The following is a 19,849-nucleotide window of genomic DNA, read 5'->3' as shown; positions in this document are numbered from 1 at the left end:
TAATGGCAAGGGCTACCAGGCATGGAAAGGAAAAGATTTTAATCTAATACCTGATAATTCTTATCTTTTATCTATTTTTGTGCTGATATAGTTGCCAGGCACAGGTGCTGTCTTGTGGCACTCAAGCCTTTCTTCTAGGTGCAGAAGCTGTAGTCATAAAAATAGTGCGTAGGAACAGTAAGTATATGATTTGAAGGAACAATCACAATTATCAAATATGATTTAATTTTCCCGTATGTATAGAAAACTGTTAGAAGTGATTCTTGCACAGAGTGCAAAAAAAAAATTAAAGAAAAGAAGAGAATGCAAATAGGTGAATATTGTGTTCACACCCAAGTTCCTACAATCACAACAGTTTGTAGGCATGCTCTGAATAGGAAAATTGGATTAATATTAGAATAAATCTTTGTCTGTCAACAGTTTGCTAATCATAGGGATGCAAGAAAACACAAATATATATAATTTCTTTGTCATGAAAGAATGGCCTCCATCTCAATCTCAAAGGCAAAACAACAAATGCTATTACTGTAGTGAGGGAGGTATTTCTCTTCACTGCATAATGTGAAAAATGGGGTAATGTACATGGTATGGTTTTTTTCATATTTACATATGTACACGTGAAATACAATTTATCGTAGTTTGTTATTTAATATAATGGCCTATATCCCTCTATAGGTGTATCCCTAGGGATATAATGTCCCGTGTCCCTATGTTGAGAGATATCTCCTCCGTCATCTACTCCAGGAGGTCACATAATAGTGCATTTATAACTGCAAACCTCTGGGAGCTCTTTAAATCTCAGCGTATACTAAAATATTTTCAAAGTTGGGCCTTGTTGACTAGTGATCTATATCAGTGCCATTTACGAAGGGCTGCTTTAGCTGTATTACCTGAATACTAAAGGAAGGATGAGGAGTAGTGTGTAGTGACTCTAGCTTCATTGGGATAGTCCAGAAGAGGGAGCTTGAAATTAAAGAGTGAAAAGATTTAAAAGTGCCAGAAGGAATAAACTGTTCAAATATGGGAACTTTGTTATGGTCACCCTTTATCATTGCTGAAATTTGCTTCATATAAATAACAACACAGATGTATTTTGGGGATGATAGTTACTCTTGTGGTGGTGTGTTTCTGTCCCACTAGAAGCAATTTTCTTTCAGCTATTAAGATAAAATATTTATTTTTTTCAGCATGGTATCCGACATTGCTTTTCTAGAATGTTTGAGAAAGAGACAAGTAATTAATTATGCATAAAATGTAAATCATATATACTCAGCTGTGACTTAAAGGGCTGTCCTTTAGTCAGCTCAAATACCCTGACCTCATTTCGGTGATGCCAGGGATGAATTTGGCCCACTTTATCTGAAGTACGTGGTTTGTCATTCTGCTAAGCGTTTCTCCAGGTCACTTCTACAATGCCAACGCATACAAATAACGCCTTTGACTTCATTACAGTGCCCTTCTGTGCTTCTAATAATAATATATTTGGAGCTTTCTCAAAGTAGGAGCTTTGGTAGAATATGCTTGCAGCAATGCTGTATTCTTACAGTATATAACCTCCATAAATGTCTCTGTCTTTACATTAGTGTCTGGTACCTGCTGGCTAAGGAAAGAGTTCCTAATCACTATCTTGTACCTACTAAAACAGAAAGAAGCCTGTGTAGTCTATATATGTGTTTCTCTATATGTGTGTGTATATATATATTCATACATCATAACCAAGTAGGAAGTGTATTTTATTGACCCAAGTTTCTCTGGTTTTTTTTTTTCTTGTTTTTCTTTTGGCATTTACATTTTTCCCCCATCTTGAATCTTAGTTCCAAGATTAAAATCTTGAGAATGCTCACATACAGAAGACAAGCAAACAAATGTGATTAACTTCAACTGAAATATCATTTTCAACAATGCCTTATTTTGATTTTAACCTTTTACTGAGAAACTTAATTTTGAAGTAATTTCATAGTGAAAAGTAGATCCTCTGAAGATATCACAGTAGGACATTTAGACCATTTCAAAACTTTTAAAACATTTTAAATGGGAAATGACATCAGCCATTTTGCACAGGACTGTTCAGTTTCAGCAAACTGGTTTTTTCCCCCCAAAACCATGTTACCCAATTTCTAATCAAGGCCTCCTGGTAGACACAGACTTTGTTGATGAACAGTGGTATTAGTGATGTGAAGTTGGGATCCAGTCTCATAGCAATTATTCATGCAGAAGGGCGCAGATATTCCTACATCAGTACACAGAGAGCATATTTTCCATGCATTATGCATGGGATTTCCTCCAGCTGGCCTCCTGACTCACGCTCCCCCGCCTCCCCCGTGTCTGCGGCTGAGGACAGGACCACCTCATCTCTCCCACTGGGAGAAGCCCAGTGCCAAACCCTGCGCTGCCGGCAGGTGGAAGGGGCTTCCAGACATCCCTACTCCGACCTCCTGCTCAAAGCAGGTCTGGTCAGAGTTGGCTGCTCTAACCAAGAGCCTTGCCCAGCCGAGTTTGGAAACGATCTCCTTCCCTGGGCCCCTCTTCCAGTGTTTGACCACCCTCATAGTGATTTTTTTTTTTCTTTATGTCAGGTGGTAATTTCCTCTGTTCCCATTTGTGTCTGTTGCCTTAACATCCTTCTGCTGTGCACCTCTAAGAAAAGTCTGGCTCTGTCTTCTCTACACCCTCCCATTAAGCATTTGTAGACAGCAATAAGATCCCTGATCGTCTTTTCACAAGAGAACACACACAGTTCTCCCATCTTCTCTTCATCCGCTGTATGCTCCAGGCCCTGGACCATTTTGGTGGCCACTGTGGACTCACTCCAGTTCGTCAGTGTTTTTCTTGTATGGGGAAGCCCAAAACTGGACATGGTACTCCAGGCTGTCTTACAAGGGCTGAACAGAGGGAAATAATCAATTCCTTCAACCCGCTGGCTACAGTCCTATTGATACAGCCCAGTCTGCAGTTGTCTTTGAACTACAAGCTATGAAAACCTATGAAACTCGTCTGTGAAAGACTCGAGAGCTGCCCTGGGTTCAGCTGGGTCTGCTAGAAGGGATGCCGCCTGGCTGCCGCCTGGCATTAGACACAGTGTGATACGTGGCTTAACGTGCACATTGTGTAATGTCCTTCTCTGCCTCCCACCGTCCATCGTGTGCCTTGCCACAAGGATGCTCCTGCAAACAGGCTGATGGGTCAGGAACTGGGACTAGCTAAAGGAAGCACGGGTCTTCCCTCAACCTCCTGAAAGGTTAGGTAGAGACGATAGTAAGAGACGGACCCGAGTTACATTTCCACCAAGCCCTGCTTGTGGAAAGCAGTGGGGTAGGATGTGGGATTGGGCCCTGTCACTCTTGAGCCGTAAGGCTTGGCCCCTTTTTTTACCTCTTATTGCAGTAGGCCATGGCAGATTGTTTTCCAGATGAAGATCCCTGCAGAAACTCTTTCTCTTTGAAAGCTATTGTTAACACGTGGGAGATGATGTGAACCATTGACATGTAGATATATGGAGTCTGTAAAATGAATTGATGCTCTGCTCATAAAGTTGCATTCAGTTCTTTCAGTGTAATAATTAATGAAGCTATTAAAGGACTTCATAAAACAGTAAAAATGGAAATACTTCACAGAAATAGAAGATGACAGGTTTTTATTTCTTTCTGTTTCACATGTCTGTTAGTTATGTGGACTTGTGCCTTAATAAATGTTACGGAATTAGACATGGACTTTAATGTTAACCTGCCATTCAGAATCTCCTCTCATGTCCGATTTCAAAGACTTATATGGTCATTATAGTAAAATTAATGCATGTCTTAACTGTAATAATAACTAAATATTGGCCATTATAATGAAGTAATTAAATATTCTCAATTGTTAATAGCTTTGTATGCTGTATTTATAATTAATTTGTTGCTGTCCTAACAGGAAAAGAAATTAACAGAAGTAGATGGGTAGTGTTTTTGTTAAGGCCTCAGTACTGACTCTCTTTCTTAGGTACGTGCCTGCAACACCACGTATTTGATTATAGCAATTGTAAGCTTGGGGATGTTAATTTTAAATACCTCTAAAAGGGAATCTTTTATTTTACCTGGGTGCATTACTTTTATTCTCAGTAGTCAGTAAATAATAGTATTATTTTCTTGGTGGTTTCGGTATAGTACATCAGCAAGGACTTGCAGCATTCTAGGAACAAGCAGTATGGATCGAAGCCTTATACTTACACGTAGCATAGACCCTTGCATTTTATTCAATGGTAAAGTACTGCAATTATTCCTTCACTACACAGATGTTAATTGAAGCCAATTTGGTTTAAATTCTGTGCTCTTCATCCTTACAGGGCAGGAGAAGCAGTTGTTAGAATGATTGCTAGAAAGTTGTTATCTTTTCAGGAAATGAATCATAAGAAAATCTTAGACATATGTGAGAAAAGACCCCTCCCAAACTTTAGAAATCTTAAAATAGTACCCAGATATAAGAGCTACAGCTAAAGAAAGGTGGAGTTACTATCAACCTTGTTTACTAAACTTTAAAGGTATGTAAGTAGGAAAGGTTTAAAATGCTGGAATGCTCCTGCTAGGGCAGCCTCACTCCGAGAAAATGTTGCATGTCTTTTGTTGAATTATGCCAGAGCAGCTACATATCTTTTAAAGTTATCCTTAACAATACAGGGCTTGCTTTGTTTTGCTAGAGAGATAGCAAAAGAAGAAAAAACTCTGTAGAGCACACACATTGAAGGCTTTCTGAGTCTGCCTGCAGAATGAAATTGTTCTGATTGAACTCTTGACAAATTATAACCTGCAGGTATAACGAGGATTTTCCATTTTTGCCTAACACGTATACATTTTGCCTCTTCCATTTTTCCTTTCCTGCAATGCATTCAGCACAGCAAGGGCTGGAAAGAAATCTGATTGTGAAACTGATAAATTGTCTTACATAGTTTCCCTATTTTGGCCATTGCTGTGGTCTGGTTCTGAAAGTGCTTGGAATCCTCCTTCTCTCGCTTTGTTTTAACAAGCTGCTTCTCAGTTGCCCATTGCCAGTGCTATATTACCTACAGTGCACATTATTTTTTTTGTCTATCATATTCTACGTCGACTCCAAGCAGCCTCGGTGTAAAATCAGATGAGATGATTTATTTTTATCACTAACTTTTTCTCATGAGAAAGAGAACCCCTTGGCCCTGCCCTCTCTACTGGCTTCCTCTTAGCACAGTCATTTGCATCTTGGCACAAGGGGTCTATAAAATGCTATTGAATTAAATCAGCAGAGTGTTTCATCATATTTATTTTGCAATCACTGTGATAGACTCTTTGCTGGGCTGAATAGCTGCAGTCTCATTGATTCGAGTGGAGTTTTCCTTCTTTGCGTGAAAGGGGAATTGGCTCAACCTGGACAGGTGGCCAGAAGTCATTACAGATGACAGACAGCAGAGGATCAGCGCCTATGATTTCAGGTCTGATTGCAATTGTTTGCAATTCTCCTGTACACTCATGGAAGACACTTTATGTGTTAAAACTTGCTGCAAGCCTTTGATATCTTTGACCTTTTTAAAAAAGTCTTTTAAATTTTTATATTCGCTGAGAAGACAGATGGTATTTTTTGATTGAATAGATAGAGATTTCATGTCTAAACGCATTTCTTGGTTTCACTTTGTTGGACTAGTTAACTGCTCTCTGTATGTTTTATGCTGCTCACAATCTTTTCTTGTAATTTGTTTTTGAATGATATGTCAAAAAGTTACAAAGAATTAAACACGGAGGAATCCCCCTGGAAAACATTAGTAATGTCCTGCTAACGTCTCCCTTTGGATCCACATGTGGGTATTCAGATACATAGAGTCCAACCTGCAACTACACTTCCAAGCCAAAAATTGTCCTTGACACCTTCTGATTGGAACAAAAGTTTGACTCCACGTGCCATGAGTAACCAGATACAGATCCTCTGGAAGTAGGTAGGGAGGCTGTGAAAAAATTGCAAAGCCTGTCAAAAATTTTGGCTCTGGAGAGGGTGAGAAAGAGCCCTCCAAGCACTGATGCTGAGCTTGGGACATGCTGGGTGCAGTGCATCTCTCTTGGTTGCAGTCTCATGAAACAACAGCTGAAATACCAGAACTGGTGCCCTGTTTTCTTCTTCCATCACCTGAATAAGTCATCCAGAAACAGGGCAAATAATACATTTTCAACAAAATGAGGAAATCCCTCTGAGCAGTTCTCATTTACAGCACAATCATAAAAATCCTGGCAAAAAATCAAACTGTTTCCATATCAATTCAGTGCACAGCATTGCTAGCACGGTCAGTGTCAACAGTTAAATAATTGGTGCAGGGGCAGAAGACAGAGGCTGCTGTGTTCTTCGTGCTGCAGCTCAGACAGAAGATGAAATCATGGTAGTTCAACATTTCGTGAAGACTTAACTACTGATTTTCTGGCTTTTTGTTTATGCTGGAATAAAACCTGCTTGTGCTTGAAAAAAATTTTGGTTGTTAGGAATGTGTATGCATGTGTTTGGCCCTAATTATTTAACAAAACGTTCAAACCCAAGAAATACAACTACCTACTTTTGCAGAGCTGTAGGAGAACATATCTACAATCTCTGCTTGGTGGTGAGATTGTTGCAGCACTGTATGCGTAAGGGCTTTTTTTTACTGTAATGGTCAGAGAGTGATTTTGAATGTCTTAGAAACAGGTGCATGGTACAGGAAATAAAACAACAGGCCATATTTTTGGCCTTTGCCATATTGTTTATACCTTTAACAAGTGCCATTTCTTAACTTATTCAGTATTTAAAGTTTCTTTTCACTACATAGTACAGACCCAGGACACATGGCTGAAACTGAATATGGAGCATCGGACTTTTATTGGGGAGGTGGAAAATTGTCTGTCTATTGTAGTTTCAGATTTTGGCTTGGGTCAGGAACAAATTTTTCAAATTTTCAAAGTATTGTGGTATATTGATCCTTGTGACATTTTTGTGTTTATTTCAGACACTGGGGATAAAGGCAATAAGAAACATTTCCAAACAGATTCTACACTTAGTCTGAATTAAATCAAAAGCCAGATTTCATACAGGGACCTTAAGCATTTGGTACTTTAGGAGATGATAATTTCCAGAAGGGTGGTTTTCCTTGGTGGTATTCTGAATGTCCCAGTTCTTGGCTGCCAGACTTGTACGTTGAGAAACTTTGAGGCTGCCTGCTGATCCATATCATCTGAGATCTGAGACTATTTAATGAATCTCAAATTGAGCATCCAAAAGCAGAAACACTCCGACTCATTAATCACTGTGAGAGATCTTGGCCTAACCATATCAATTAAGAACAGTAGTTCCCTAGTAGAAAAGAAACATGACGATATGTTTGACATGTGACAGTCATGATATTGTTGGTCACTTACATTTATTTATCAAAGATATGCCCTTGTTTCACTTAGGAGATGTAAATCAACATCACCATGACTCTGGGTACCTTGTGTGTCGGTGTGTTCATATGTATTTTAGACTAATGTCTGATGATATGTCCTTCAAAGGTCTCTTAAAAAATCCAAGCCTTGGTCTAATAAGATTAAGACTTCGCTGAAACACATCGTATATGGGGTGCTAGAATATTTGCACCAGTATTCTTCTACACTGCTACACAGCAGAACATTAGCGTAAAACTGCTGTTCTTGCTAATTCACTTTGGGTTCATTACACCGTCAGCTGGAAGTTTTAGTCTGTGAGTTTTAAAAAGGATTTTTTTGATAAAACTAAAAGGTGTTGTAGAAATGAAATGTGGAACCTTTTGGAGAAGGGTGCAGCGCTATACGTAATTTATTGGGCACTGTTTATACGGTCAGTTGTTAGGTTACAAATAGAATACAGCCTTAAAACAAAGATGAAACGGTGAAACTGTAGGTAGTTATTTCCTTTGTATTTCTATTTTTAAAAAGTTTCCAAGTTTGTTCAAATAGTCACATTTTGGTTTGGTTATTGATATTCACAGTGTTGTGCCTATTTTTGGATGTATCACATTGAAGACTTTCTTCTCTGCCACGCAGAGTGCCTTTTCCTCCAGTAGATCTTCTGCAGGCTGCAGGACTCTTCTTAAAGCTCAGTGAAGTGCCCAGGCACAGCCAAGGGAAAGCCACAGGGAGGCAAACGAGCCTCTGTCATACTGAATTTCCAGGTCCCAGAGCTACTGTGAAGAACAGCTTGACTTGCCTCACCGACATAAGGTCCCTCGGTGGCTGTTCCCGTTCAGCGCCTACCATCGTGGTAGTTTCCCCCATCTCATCTGAACCTCAGCTGCCATTTCTTTTAGGTGGAGGGCACCGAGGGTGGGCACAGGGACCAGCTCCGCAGCCTGCACCAGCCAGATGCTTTCTGCCAACAGAGGAGTCCCTTGAACTGGAGAAATGCTGAACCCATTTAAGATCATTAAAAATGAGTTTAGTGGATTTAAGAATACAGTCCATATACTTTTCAGAATAATTTATTATAGGTCTTTACATTGGTGCTCAGAATGAGGTGAGAAAGAGGTTTCTCCTTAGAGCCTCTGAGCAGGCTTTTTATCCGTGGTGGAGGTATTTCCTGAACGGGAGTAGAAATAGCACAGGCTTGGCCTGATGAAACAATAGGCATAAAATATATCATTTTATTATAGGTCATGGGGTAAGCATCCCTTGCAGGTACTGTGGAGCGGTGGGAGGTGCCTGGTTTGAAATCTCCCAGTTCTCCTACAAGCGGTGCTGACACAGAGCTGCAATACTGAGCAAAAACATTCTGGCTGCTGAAGAGGAAAGACATGACCAATTTGAACTTAGAAGTGAAACATTTCCTAGAACTGAGCCTGAATAAATTCTGGAACAGTTAAACAGGAAATAAGCTAATAATGGGATTTTACAATATGCATTTGCCATATAAGGCATTGAAATGTAGCATGGGTTTTTTTGCTGATCTTCTGGCTATTTTGATGAAAATTTTAGGTTTCTTCACTGCTCGCGCTCTGTTAGGATCATGAGGACTTTGCTCCATTCCAGGCTGAAGCGTTTCATCTCGCCGCTGTCATCGGTGGTCCCTGTATGGACCATTCCTAGACCAGACCAGGGAAGAGACTAGTTAACAATTCCTCCTTGCTGCCTTTTGTTTGTGTCGGGGAGCTATTTCCTTTAGCCCTTGAGACTGATACATAGGAAGGGGAAGAGAGGTGGGGAGTGCCTGTCTCGGTGTGGTTCATGCTTCTCAAAATAAGCTCCCCAAAATCTGATGTGGGGAAAGGAAGCCCTGGCTCCACAGAGCCTGCTGTTTCCCTCAATAAACAAAGGACTGGATTTGGGCAAGTTGCCCAAAGTGTTGGTGCAGGGTGCATTCCCGTCCTTACTGCTCTGCCTGGCCTTTTAAGGATATGTGACAGTATGCTGGAGACCACAGTAAGGTGTGTAATTCAGCGATGATTAATGAGCACAAGGCTCTTCTGCAGCTTTGGTGTTTCTGTAGCATTGGTCGAATTCCCTTCTCACGAGTAACTCACTAAGATTTTCAGAGTTTGGCCTCTTGTGTACTGTGAATGCAATCTTTTGCCAGGTCTTATGCTACATTAATTTAGAGCCATCTACCTTTCCAAATGTGCTCTGTATTGTGGAACAGGTTTTGCTTGTAAACGCGAGGCCAGATGTTCAGAAGAGGAGAGCTCCCGTTTAGGCATCTAGCAATTACTGCTGTGACACATACTGATCGCAGCTGAAAATCTGAAATCTGTCTGCTTAGGCAATAAAATACGCAGGCTGGCTAGTTTGTGCAGTGCTGTAAGAAGGGGCCTATATGCATATAATTCAGGAGTTTTTTTCAATATAACATGCACTGAATTGCGGTCTCACTTAGTTTTAAACCACAGCTTGTGCCTAACTAGTTATTTTGATTTCTTGCCAAGCAGGGGCTCATTTTCTAGTTACAACTACCATTTTCCTTTTCTTTTTCTGCAAAATCTGTTAATGAAAGCTAAATGAAACAGTGAAGGTAGGTCTACTGACTAGATAAGAAATAGGTCTGATTCATCAGTAAATGTTTCTTTTTTTTTTTCCAGTGACATATTTGATGCCATGTTCCCTGTCACACACATCGCAGGAGAAACAGTCATACAACAGGGTAATTATTCTTCTCATTTTTTTCCCTTGTATGTTTGCTAAGATTGTACAATTCGCATCTCTCCATTTGAGATTTCACCCTCTTTGCTTAACGGGAAGAATAACCACATTCCGAAAGCATCTAAGTGTGTAGCTATGTCATAAGTTCATGGATGCAGGTCTTTTGCTACATGTGCAGAACTCTCTTACAAAACCACACCGGTAGATCTCCAGGGTTTCAAAGTGCTGCAGTTAAAAGTAGATAAATAGCACTTCAAATTAAAATGTTCATTCCTTAACTGAAGATAGTCAGGAAGTAAACCACAGCTCATAATGCATAAGGGTGGCATGGGCTAGCTGAGAGTAATTAGAAATGGAAAATATTTTTATGGTTGTTGGGAATATTCAACACCTCATTGTGCTGTATCATAGTTATCGCACCTGGCAACTTACCTGCGTGCCTGCAGCATGTTGTGGAGGACTTCATGACCCTCAGGCTATATTAAAGCCTCTGGTGTGTTTACGCTGAATGAAGTGTTGAATCAATCAGAAGAGATAAATTAATGCAATTGAAAGATATTAATAGGAAGAAATCATAGCAATATTTTGATTTATGAAGGCAAATAGGCAAGGTTGTTTCAGAAAATGAATCTCTCTGTAAGTAATCTGGTGTACAAACCTGTGCAAATATGTACAGGATTAAATATAGAGACAGGAAATTATTAAACAGTTTAGCAGACCTTCAGGAAACAATCACCTTTTGTATTTTGCTTCCAGGTGATGAAGGAGACAACTTCTATGTGATTGACCAAGGCGAGGTGGATGTAAGTACACTCTTACAGTATAATATTTATTCTGAAGCTACGTAATAAAATTGTATGCTCTGGCACACAACTTGATCCAGCCATGTGCTGTGGTTCTGTCTCCTTTCTTCTTGAAATAGATTTCACAGGATTGGTCTCATTACTGTGCTTTTGTTGTGTTAAGTCATTTGTGCATAATTTTATAATTGGCGTGTTTTACATCCTAGCTTATTTGTCCATTCCAAGCAGGAAAATATGGTATCAAAACCAAGCAAATGACATTATCTACAGAACCCTAACCACACCTGGAGGTGTGCAGTCTTTGGCAGAGCAGGCCACCATGCTGGAATGCACCCGAGGGTTCAGATCAACCATAAGGAAAATATTTTCTTTAATCAGTTATCTTAGCTCATGTGTTGGGTTTTTTTCTCCACAAATTGAGATACAGCCTCAGGCAGCGAGTTTCATCTTAGAAACCTTAATTTGCTTTTAAAATTAGGTCCAAATATATGAACAATGCAGCATATTAATAAAGCAAGGATTATTATAAGTGTAAAGTGATCTGTTAGACCACAAAATGTTTACAGGAGTACGCAGTGGTTTAATCAAGTCTTTGAAAAGAAGCTTCTTTCTGAACCTGTGTTTCAAATCATAATCTATTCACCTCTTATCATTTTTATCCCATATGAAACTGACCCTTTTGCATTTTTGCTACAATTTCCTCATTTGACTGAATTTTCTACACATATCTTACGTATCCACAGTTGTCAAATAGGACAGGCTTGCTCATTAGCAACGTTGCTCTTCAGATGCCCAGATGAGTTTTGTTTGGCATATTTAAAGGAGAAGGCGATTTATTTTAAATCTGGGCAGGAGGCATACAGTTATTTTAGTGAAAGTTATTTTTTTTAGCAGTCTGTTTGTGTCAGGAGACCATCTAATTGGTATTGTTGGGAACTGAGAAACCTCACATGCTGCCTCTGCCTCTGGAAGTTGCTCCTCAGGAAATCCGTCTGACTCACTGTTCCTATCAGGCATACCTCTCAATAGCAAACATTGCCACATCCACAGGGCCAGAAAATAAAAGAGCAGTATTTATAGAACAGCGCTAAAATTTAGTTTTAAAATAATTGGTTAGGGCCCGATACTGAGCTTAATGAGTTCACTGGCTTTGAATCAGACCCACAAACACAGCAAATGCACATACTGAAGTTACAGATTAATCCTCTTTAAAAATAATTTGTCCTTGCTCAAAACCTTTAGGAAAGCTTTCTTCAGCGTTTGGCTCAAGGATAGTGGGGACCAAATGATATCAGAAAACAGTCTGCAAAACCCTTGCAATTAATTGCAAAAAAGATAATCTTACATGTCCACATATTGTCTTACAAAGCAGTGACAAAATGGGGAAAATAAAAGTCCAGGGCCTAGCCAGCTTTGTGTCTGCTTGTAAAACCATTGCATGAGGTGGTTTGTGTATTTTCTTTGCCATCAATCTCCAAGGTGGCTGTAGCTCTGCAAATGTTGAGAAGGACTTGTTTAGAGCACCAGTTGCTGTATTCTCTGTTGGGTAAGATGGCATCGTAGTTCCCTTCCCAGGTATATCCTGGCATCTACATAGAAACACCTTTACTACATCATGTTAGTTGTGTATCTGATGTTCTTTGTGCTTTTATGGAAAGTTGAAATCCTTTCATAAATAATCTTGACCGTAAATGGTCCAAGAAGAGGCATGTGTCCAGATCATTTTTTATTAATGGTTTCTTGAGTTCATGAAAGTCTTTTGCAGAACAATATCATATTTCCCAGAACAATTCAGGGACCTGTGAGGCTTCTGAGATAGAATTTGGGGTAAAATTTGAAAAACTGCCTGTCCTGGTTTTGGCTGGGATAGAGTTAATTTTCTTCTTAGTAGCTGGTACAGTGTGTTTTGGATTTTGTGTGAGAATAATGTCAATAACACACTGATGTTTTAGTTGTTGCTAAGTAGCGCTTATCCTAAGTCAAGGATTTTTCAGTTTCCCATGCTCTGCCAGCAAGCAGGTGTACAAGAAGCTGGGAGGGAGCATGGCCAGGAAAGCTGACCTGAACTAGCCAAAGGGATATTCCATACCATAGAATGTCATGCTTAGTATATAAACTGGGGGAGTTGGCTGTGAGGGGTGGATCACTGCTCAGGCATCAGTCAGTGGGTGGTGAGCAACTGCATTGTGCATCACCTGCCTTTTCTTGTTTGTTTGTTTGTGTTGTTGTTGTTTGTTAAATTTAATTTAATTTTATTATATTCCTTTTCATTATTATTATACTTATTGTTAGTATTACATGTTATTTTACTTTAGTTATTAAATTGTTCTTATCTCAACCCATGAGTTTTACGGGTTTTTTTCTATTCTCCTCCCCATCCCACTGGGAGGGGGGAGGAGTGAGGAGTGGCTGCGGAGTGCCTAGTTGCTGGCTGGGCTTAAACCACGACACTGCCACAGTGACTAAATGGCCTCAGTGCCACTGCACTGCAATTACACGTAGGCTCTTAAGCCGTATAGATGCTTTTGAAAATTTTATCCCAGACCCTTGATTTGACAAACTAAGCACCAGTCCTCCTTTAAGCACATGAGCAATTCTGTTGACTTCAGGGGGACGTGCTGTTTTGCTAAACAAAGAGCACAGTGCACAGCTTTGTTTTACTCTATTAGAGTTGAAGGCAGAAGTTTTCTTTGTATTCCAAGTAGTTTGCAGTCCTCCAGTCAGTTATGTATGATATAGGATATACATTTTTCCTGCCTTGTCTTTGAGACTTGCAACAGCAGATTTTCTAAGGAATGAATGAAATAACTGGGTTTCTTTGAGTAGATTGCAACTTTGATTTCACGAGCATTCTCAATCCCCACTCCCCTAATTGCCAAAATCAGCCTATAGCTGCTAGGACAGATCAAAATGGACAGATCCACAATAATGTCATCCTGACACTTCTCAGACACACGTACGGACAGTTTTCTGACATGACCTGTAGGACAAATACATCCTAACAAGACTTAAGAGATGTCATTTGGACTGAGCTTATTTCAGGGACAGCCAAAGCTCCTGACCCTGTAAGTCTTGCAGAACTCTTCTGTGACCAGCTCTCATGCTGTCCCACTTCAGCATCCCCCTTCCTTCATCTGGCTGCACCTTACCGTCTCCTCAGCTAGATACTCTCTCCTTCCTAAGCTTTTCCTATATCTTCAGCCAAAACACACACTGAATTCCTTTGCAAGATACTGTAGAAGGCACAAGAAACGTTCGCTCATCCAGGAGCAAGTTGCAACTACACCCTGGTAGCTACAGAAGTTACCTACATTAACTGCCTTTTCGGGGAAGCTGCAGGGAGGTGAGCCCATTTTCCCCCCACAGAGTAAAGTCTGTACCAGGGCAGTTAGTGCAGAGTAAGTTGCTCCAGTATAAGGCAGCAGCTCCCAGACCCCCTCGGTGTGCACTATCACACAGTATATAGAGCTCCCCAGAAAAGAGTTCTTCTACTTTCTGGGCAGCAGTGCTAAAATCCTTATTGTCTGAAGAAAATCCAGACCGCTAGTAAGCGAGCTGCAGTTCATTTAAGCCTTGCCAGATATTTTTTGGCATGCTTCCACCCTTCTCCAAGAAAAAAAGCAACTTGGAGAGTAGGCAATTGACCCCGAGACTTAAAGCCTCGAGCCATTTTCTGCCTAGTTCAGCTGGTGTTGGCCTATGCATGGAGGCTTTTAACGCCTGGCCAGGCTATCTGCCTTCATCATTTCCCTGATCTGCACAGAAGTGGCAGGTATACCAGGACTGGTGGATTCAAGGAGCAATTTGCTCTGAGAACATCATGACTGATAAGCACCAAGGTTTTGCATACACATGCAAAGATACACATAAAGGAGGTTGCAATTGCCGTTATACAATTCCCATCCTCTGGAATAAAGTCATTGCAAAACTGAAAAAAAAATAAATCTATCAACCAAGAAACCAAAACCAAACAGAAACCACCAACAAAGCCAGAATAACAAAATCAGTGTGTGGTGTTCTGAGTTTAAAGAGCTGCAACATTGAAAAGTAATTTACTGTTAGAGTTTTGGCATAGGCACCCCAGAGAGTAAGTAAAAGCATTCTAATATTTTCCCCTAAAAATAATCTGAGTCAAATTAGAAGTACAATAAAATATTTTTAAATATAATAACACTTTATCCTCAACTCTTACACTTTCTTAGGGTATAAACAAGCCTTGTTAGCACAGAATAAAGTATCTCCACATTTCCTTCTTGGTATTACTATGGACAGCCAAAGAAGACTCAATACCCTTCCATTGGCAAGCACACTCCACATGGACTATGGGGCAAGGGAGGAGGGCACAAATTTTCATATGTAAAAGAAGGGGGTTTAGAAATCAGGAAGAGGTAGGTCTTGGAGAACCTGGTGTTTTCCTCTCATATACTGTATGCTACAAACCAGGTATACTTTGACCAAAGCTGCATTGAATGGGAAAGGACATTGTAGCGTTACCAGTCACAGTCTTCCTCCTTAGCACTTCAGGGTTGATGAGAACTGTTAACTCATGACCTGGCCCTGCAGATGGATAAAGTTTATACAAGGTAGATGGTGGCATGAGGTTTGAAGTCTTAGAGGTCAATTGTCTACCGGAAGCTTTTCTGCTCCGACAAATGTGAACGTATGCCAAAAAGTAGCTGGCAGAGCTTAAATTATAGTTTCCAGTAAAGATGTTGAAAGTACCTGCTAAAGTATGTGTCTTGCAAAAATCTCTAATCCATATTTCTAAATATAAAAATGACTTCCTGTTTATTATTTTAATCTTATAACCTCACATTTTTTACTTTAAAAAGCACCATCAACTACCCTTTTAAAGCAGATGTATTTTTTTTAGACTGAACAACTTCCTATTCTATTTAATGTCACAGCAACTTTCTCTACAGTCATTCTCAGTTTTTCTTCTTGTAAAACAACAGCAGCCAAACTACAGCATGGTGAAAATCAAAATGAAAACTTCTCAGTATTTTTTCTTATATAGGTTCTGTATTTACTGTATAAATGTATATGTGGAGCTATACATGAATATTGTGGACAATAGATAAGATTATCTTTTAATTGTAGGTCAAATCTTCTTGAAGCCCTTATTTGTATACAGAAACTGTTTAATTTGTATATACAAAGATGACAATTACATGGTGGTTTATGTGAGAATACTGCTGGATTTTAAAACTAGTTACATTTTATGGTTAGATTCCATAGATTGCTTTTGGTTTCAATTCTTCCATCATTAATGATCTTTCTAATTTCAGAAGGATGCTTTTTGAAATTTGAAACAGAACATTTTAAAGTTTTGAGTTTTTCAGCTTGAATTTTTAAGGATTCTCAAGGCAGGCTCCAAGCTCGTATATTTATATTTAAGAAAAGCAAATTCATACTACAAATAAAGCACTGGCTTTATTTGAGAAAACTACCCACATATAAATACCCTTCATGTCTAAGGCTTGCTTATTTTTCCAAGAATAAATAAACCTCATCTTCATTTTTGAATAACAAATATTAAGGCTTGAAAAGACACAAAGCACAAATTATTACAAACAGATCTGAGTCAGGGGATTTAACATCTAAAAGTTGCAATGCCTGGAACAAATGAGATTGTCCACATAGATCACAAAGTGGCAGCAAAAAAAAATGCTAAGAGTTAACTTGAAATCAGCAATACAAGATTAAAGTAAAGGTAAATTCACTCCAATGAAGCTCAGAGATAGATGTTCATATCCTGCCTTCAAAGTAAAATGGCTATATTACTGCTTGTGGTAAGGTTACTTGCTGCTTCTTTAGACAACATGAAGATGAATGAGGCCAAGATGCATTCTTATTGCATTGAGCAGTGTGTGACTCATTGCATTTTCTCTCGCAGTTAGCGCCTATGTATATTGCAGCCCATGAGGAAAGGAGCTGCTGATGTTCACAGGAGATTTTTCCCATAATGAAATGAACAAAGTTGTGTGATTTTCAAGCCCACAAAAATTGCAGTGCTCATGCTACATGATGGAAAACAATAGAAATCTAAAGTACTTTTGATCTGTGGAAAGTAGATGGTCCTGATGGCTTGGTCATATTTGGGCACCTGCAGTTCTACATTCCTCTTCAGCTGCATGAAAGAAGAAGGTTCCAGCTATTACAGAGCTGTGATCAGCAGGTCAAGTAACAATTAGGAATAATTCACTTATGTACTTGCCACTTTGGTGAGAGTTCACAAATGCCTAAAGCTGCCCGAGCCAAAACCTCAGCCCAGCATTTTTTTTGGATAAAGGAGATCATCTGAGCTGCTGCCATATAACATTGGCTTTCATAAGCTGTTCTGAGCCTAAAATAGCTTTACTTCCCACACCTTACAAACAGAGCTACTTTCCTTTCTCCTTCTTTTTATAAAACCTGTTTTAAAGGGATTCATAGTGGAGCTGAACTCTCTGTTAAAGGGCAGAATGGCTTTGTAATGTGCCACCAATGCACTTGAACTTTGTCATGAAGACAAAAGTTGATTGTTGACTTAGGCCTTTGCAGAGAATGTAGTACAATGGTTTTCCTCCTAGAAAACAACAGTTGTTCTCAAGCTGGTTTCTCCTTTGGAGATTGATATTGGAAATGGCATTTTTATCAGGGGAGTGAATGCTGGGCCCAAAGACTGTCAGATCAGTGATTTGGTTTCACCTCAGAGTACTTTAAACCTGGTGGTGGGGGGTGGAGGAATGGCCATGTGCATGAACTGTTTACAGGCAAGATGTCAAACACGTTTTGGGGAGTCTTGTCAAGTAAGTAAGACGGCAAAATTAAAGAAGTCTTAGAGCAGTTTATTAGTAGCCTCTCTTTATAACAACTGTGCAACGGTAAATGTCCATCCTTCACTTGCTCTACCTTTAGTTTTACCAGCGTAATTCCCCTCTCTGGGCTGCAGTCATATCATGCATACTGCTTTAACAGGAAATGTCACCATATTGCTTAAAAAATACATGTTGGAATGAGTTTAATTTCTGCTTATAATTCAGACCCTTCTGCAATAACAAAACCTGTGCTTTTGAACAGAAGAGCATATAGAAGCATGTGTATTTTTGGTGTGCTGAAAAAGAGTAAAGGATGCAATGTCAGTTGATGTTCAGGATGTGGTCCAAAACTCATTGGAATTATTAGATTTTCCCTGTCATCCCTGAGACTTTTTGCTGAGGACATGAATGGCTGTACTGTAGCAAAACCTGGATCCATCCGGTGAAATCCCCACAGTAAGGGGATATCCCTACATTCAAATATGCATCTGAACAATTTTGCAATGGATTAATTGACTTTAAAATTTTTCATACATTCTCATTATGTCACAAGCCTTTCAGAATCCTAATTTTACTCATCCATTTCTCCTGCTTGTCTCAAAAAAAAAGATCCACAAGCCACAGTATTATTACCTGCTTGTTTCACCAGAAAGTGCTTGTGTTTGCCTGGCTTTTTAAAACTTCTTTTTTTGCCTTCATTTTTTTCATCATGAGGAGAATCAAAAGTAGATTCAGTGTTCTGTGAGATTTTCTTTCTGCATTGAGTGTAAAAGTTTGAAAGGAAATGCTGCTGTCGTTCTCTTGTGTGATATTCTCCTATGTGACATTCATTCTGTCGTGACGAAGAAATGAAGCTACAGATTCTGTGGCTTGAGCTCTTTCTTGGCAGCCTGCTACCACCTGCCTGTTTGGGATTATTTTTATCCTTTGTTTCAGCCCCTTGATCCTCATATGCTCCAGGAACACCAAGAGCCACAACATTGCCTGGAGTTCAGCAGTGATACTAATATTGCTCCTTTTCAGCTGATACCCAAGAGGTCTCTTGATCAGCTGAACTGCTCCGTGGCCTCATCCATCTCCTACTGAACCAGCATTTCACTGGCCTCAGTAGGAGCTGGATCAGAGCTTAATTGAATATTGGGAAGATAAATTGGGATTGATTCCAGCTGTAGTTTGTAATACGCCTTTTCATCATGAAATGAAGATAGAAGTAAAATTAATACTGACATTTTGTTGAATTTTGACCCCAGTTCATTTACTTTGGTCACCATCTTTTCTCATGCCCAGCTTGAACACAGCTCTAATTCATATGTTTTTTAAAAACTGCTAGTCTGTTACTCAGTAATTGGTAATAGGTTATGGTCTTTTCCTTTGCCATAGTTTTCTGCTTAAGATGAGAATACCTGCATATTTTCTTCATATTATTTTTCTTCACAGAGCTTCCAAACAAATTAAATTCATTCTGGTTGATTTCTGCTGTTATCAGTCTGTAACAGATTGGGATATATTCTGCACTGGGTAAATGCACACAGCCTTTCCTACCCTCTAAACTCACAGACACATTAACAGAATGAAAAGGGTTTATTGTGTAGGTTTATAACAGCAAGCCTACAAGCAAGCTGCAGAATACACAATCCATACCAGTCTTTGAATACACTATTATGTCTCATGAGCTGTATTGTCCATGAATAGTGAGGAAAATGCAGCCCAGCAGAAAGCACCTGCATGAGTCCCCCTTTCTCCAGTGAAGGTTTAACATAGCACTCAAGTGTAGAAATTCTCAAATGAGAGATCATCCAGGAAAAATAGTGTGATAGTGGTATCGATCCGTACCATCTTTCGAGAGGATATGTTATCTAAATTGACTGTGGGTCAAATACTACTTCATAAGTTCTGTAGAGCTGGTGTTAAAGACAAAGGGTAATTCTGCACATAGCTTCTCAGGTCCAAAGCACTTAGTAGTCTTCACTAAGGGAGAAAGAGATCTCTGTAGTTACATTTAAATGGTTGTTGGAGGCACTAGGCTTAGGGAAGAAAAAAATGTTCCTTTTGAAAAGATGTTTCCCTGTTTTGACTGGTTTACATTTCATGGCCATGGTGCTTTTCAGCAAACCTCATTACACATATCAACAAATCTCCTTCC

At 39.5% G+C, this 19,849-nt stretch overlaps 1 protein-coding gene across 5 annotated transcripts in view; it reads left to right on the top strand.

Moving 5' to 3' along the window:
* The window catches only part of PRKAR1B (protein kinase cAMP-dependent type I regulatory subunit beta), a 110,405-nt gene that overhangs the window by 56,543 nt on the left and 34,013 nt on the right, over positions 1-19,849 (top strand). For all 5 annotated transcript variants that reach the window (XM_069810189.1, XM_069810193.1, XM_069810191.1 and 2 more), the window contains exons 5-6: positions 10,043-10,104; positions 10,860-10,906. In XM_069810189.1, coding sequence (XP_069666290.1) covers positions 10,043-10,104; positions 10,860-10,906 — 109 coding nt within the window. The remainder of the gene's footprint in view (positions 1-10,042; positions 10,105-10,859; positions 10,907-19,849) is intronic.

This window comes from Haliaeetus albicilla, chromosome 22 (assembly GCF_947461875.1).
Source record: "Haliaeetus albicilla chromosome 22, bHalAlb1.1, whole genome shotgun sequence".
In the NCBI taxonomy this organism is placed as follows: Eukaryota; Metazoa; Chordata; class Aves; order Accipitriformes; family Accipitridae; genus Haliaeetus; species Haliaeetus albicilla.
This window is presented reverse-complemented; position numbering and strand designations above follow the sequence as displayed.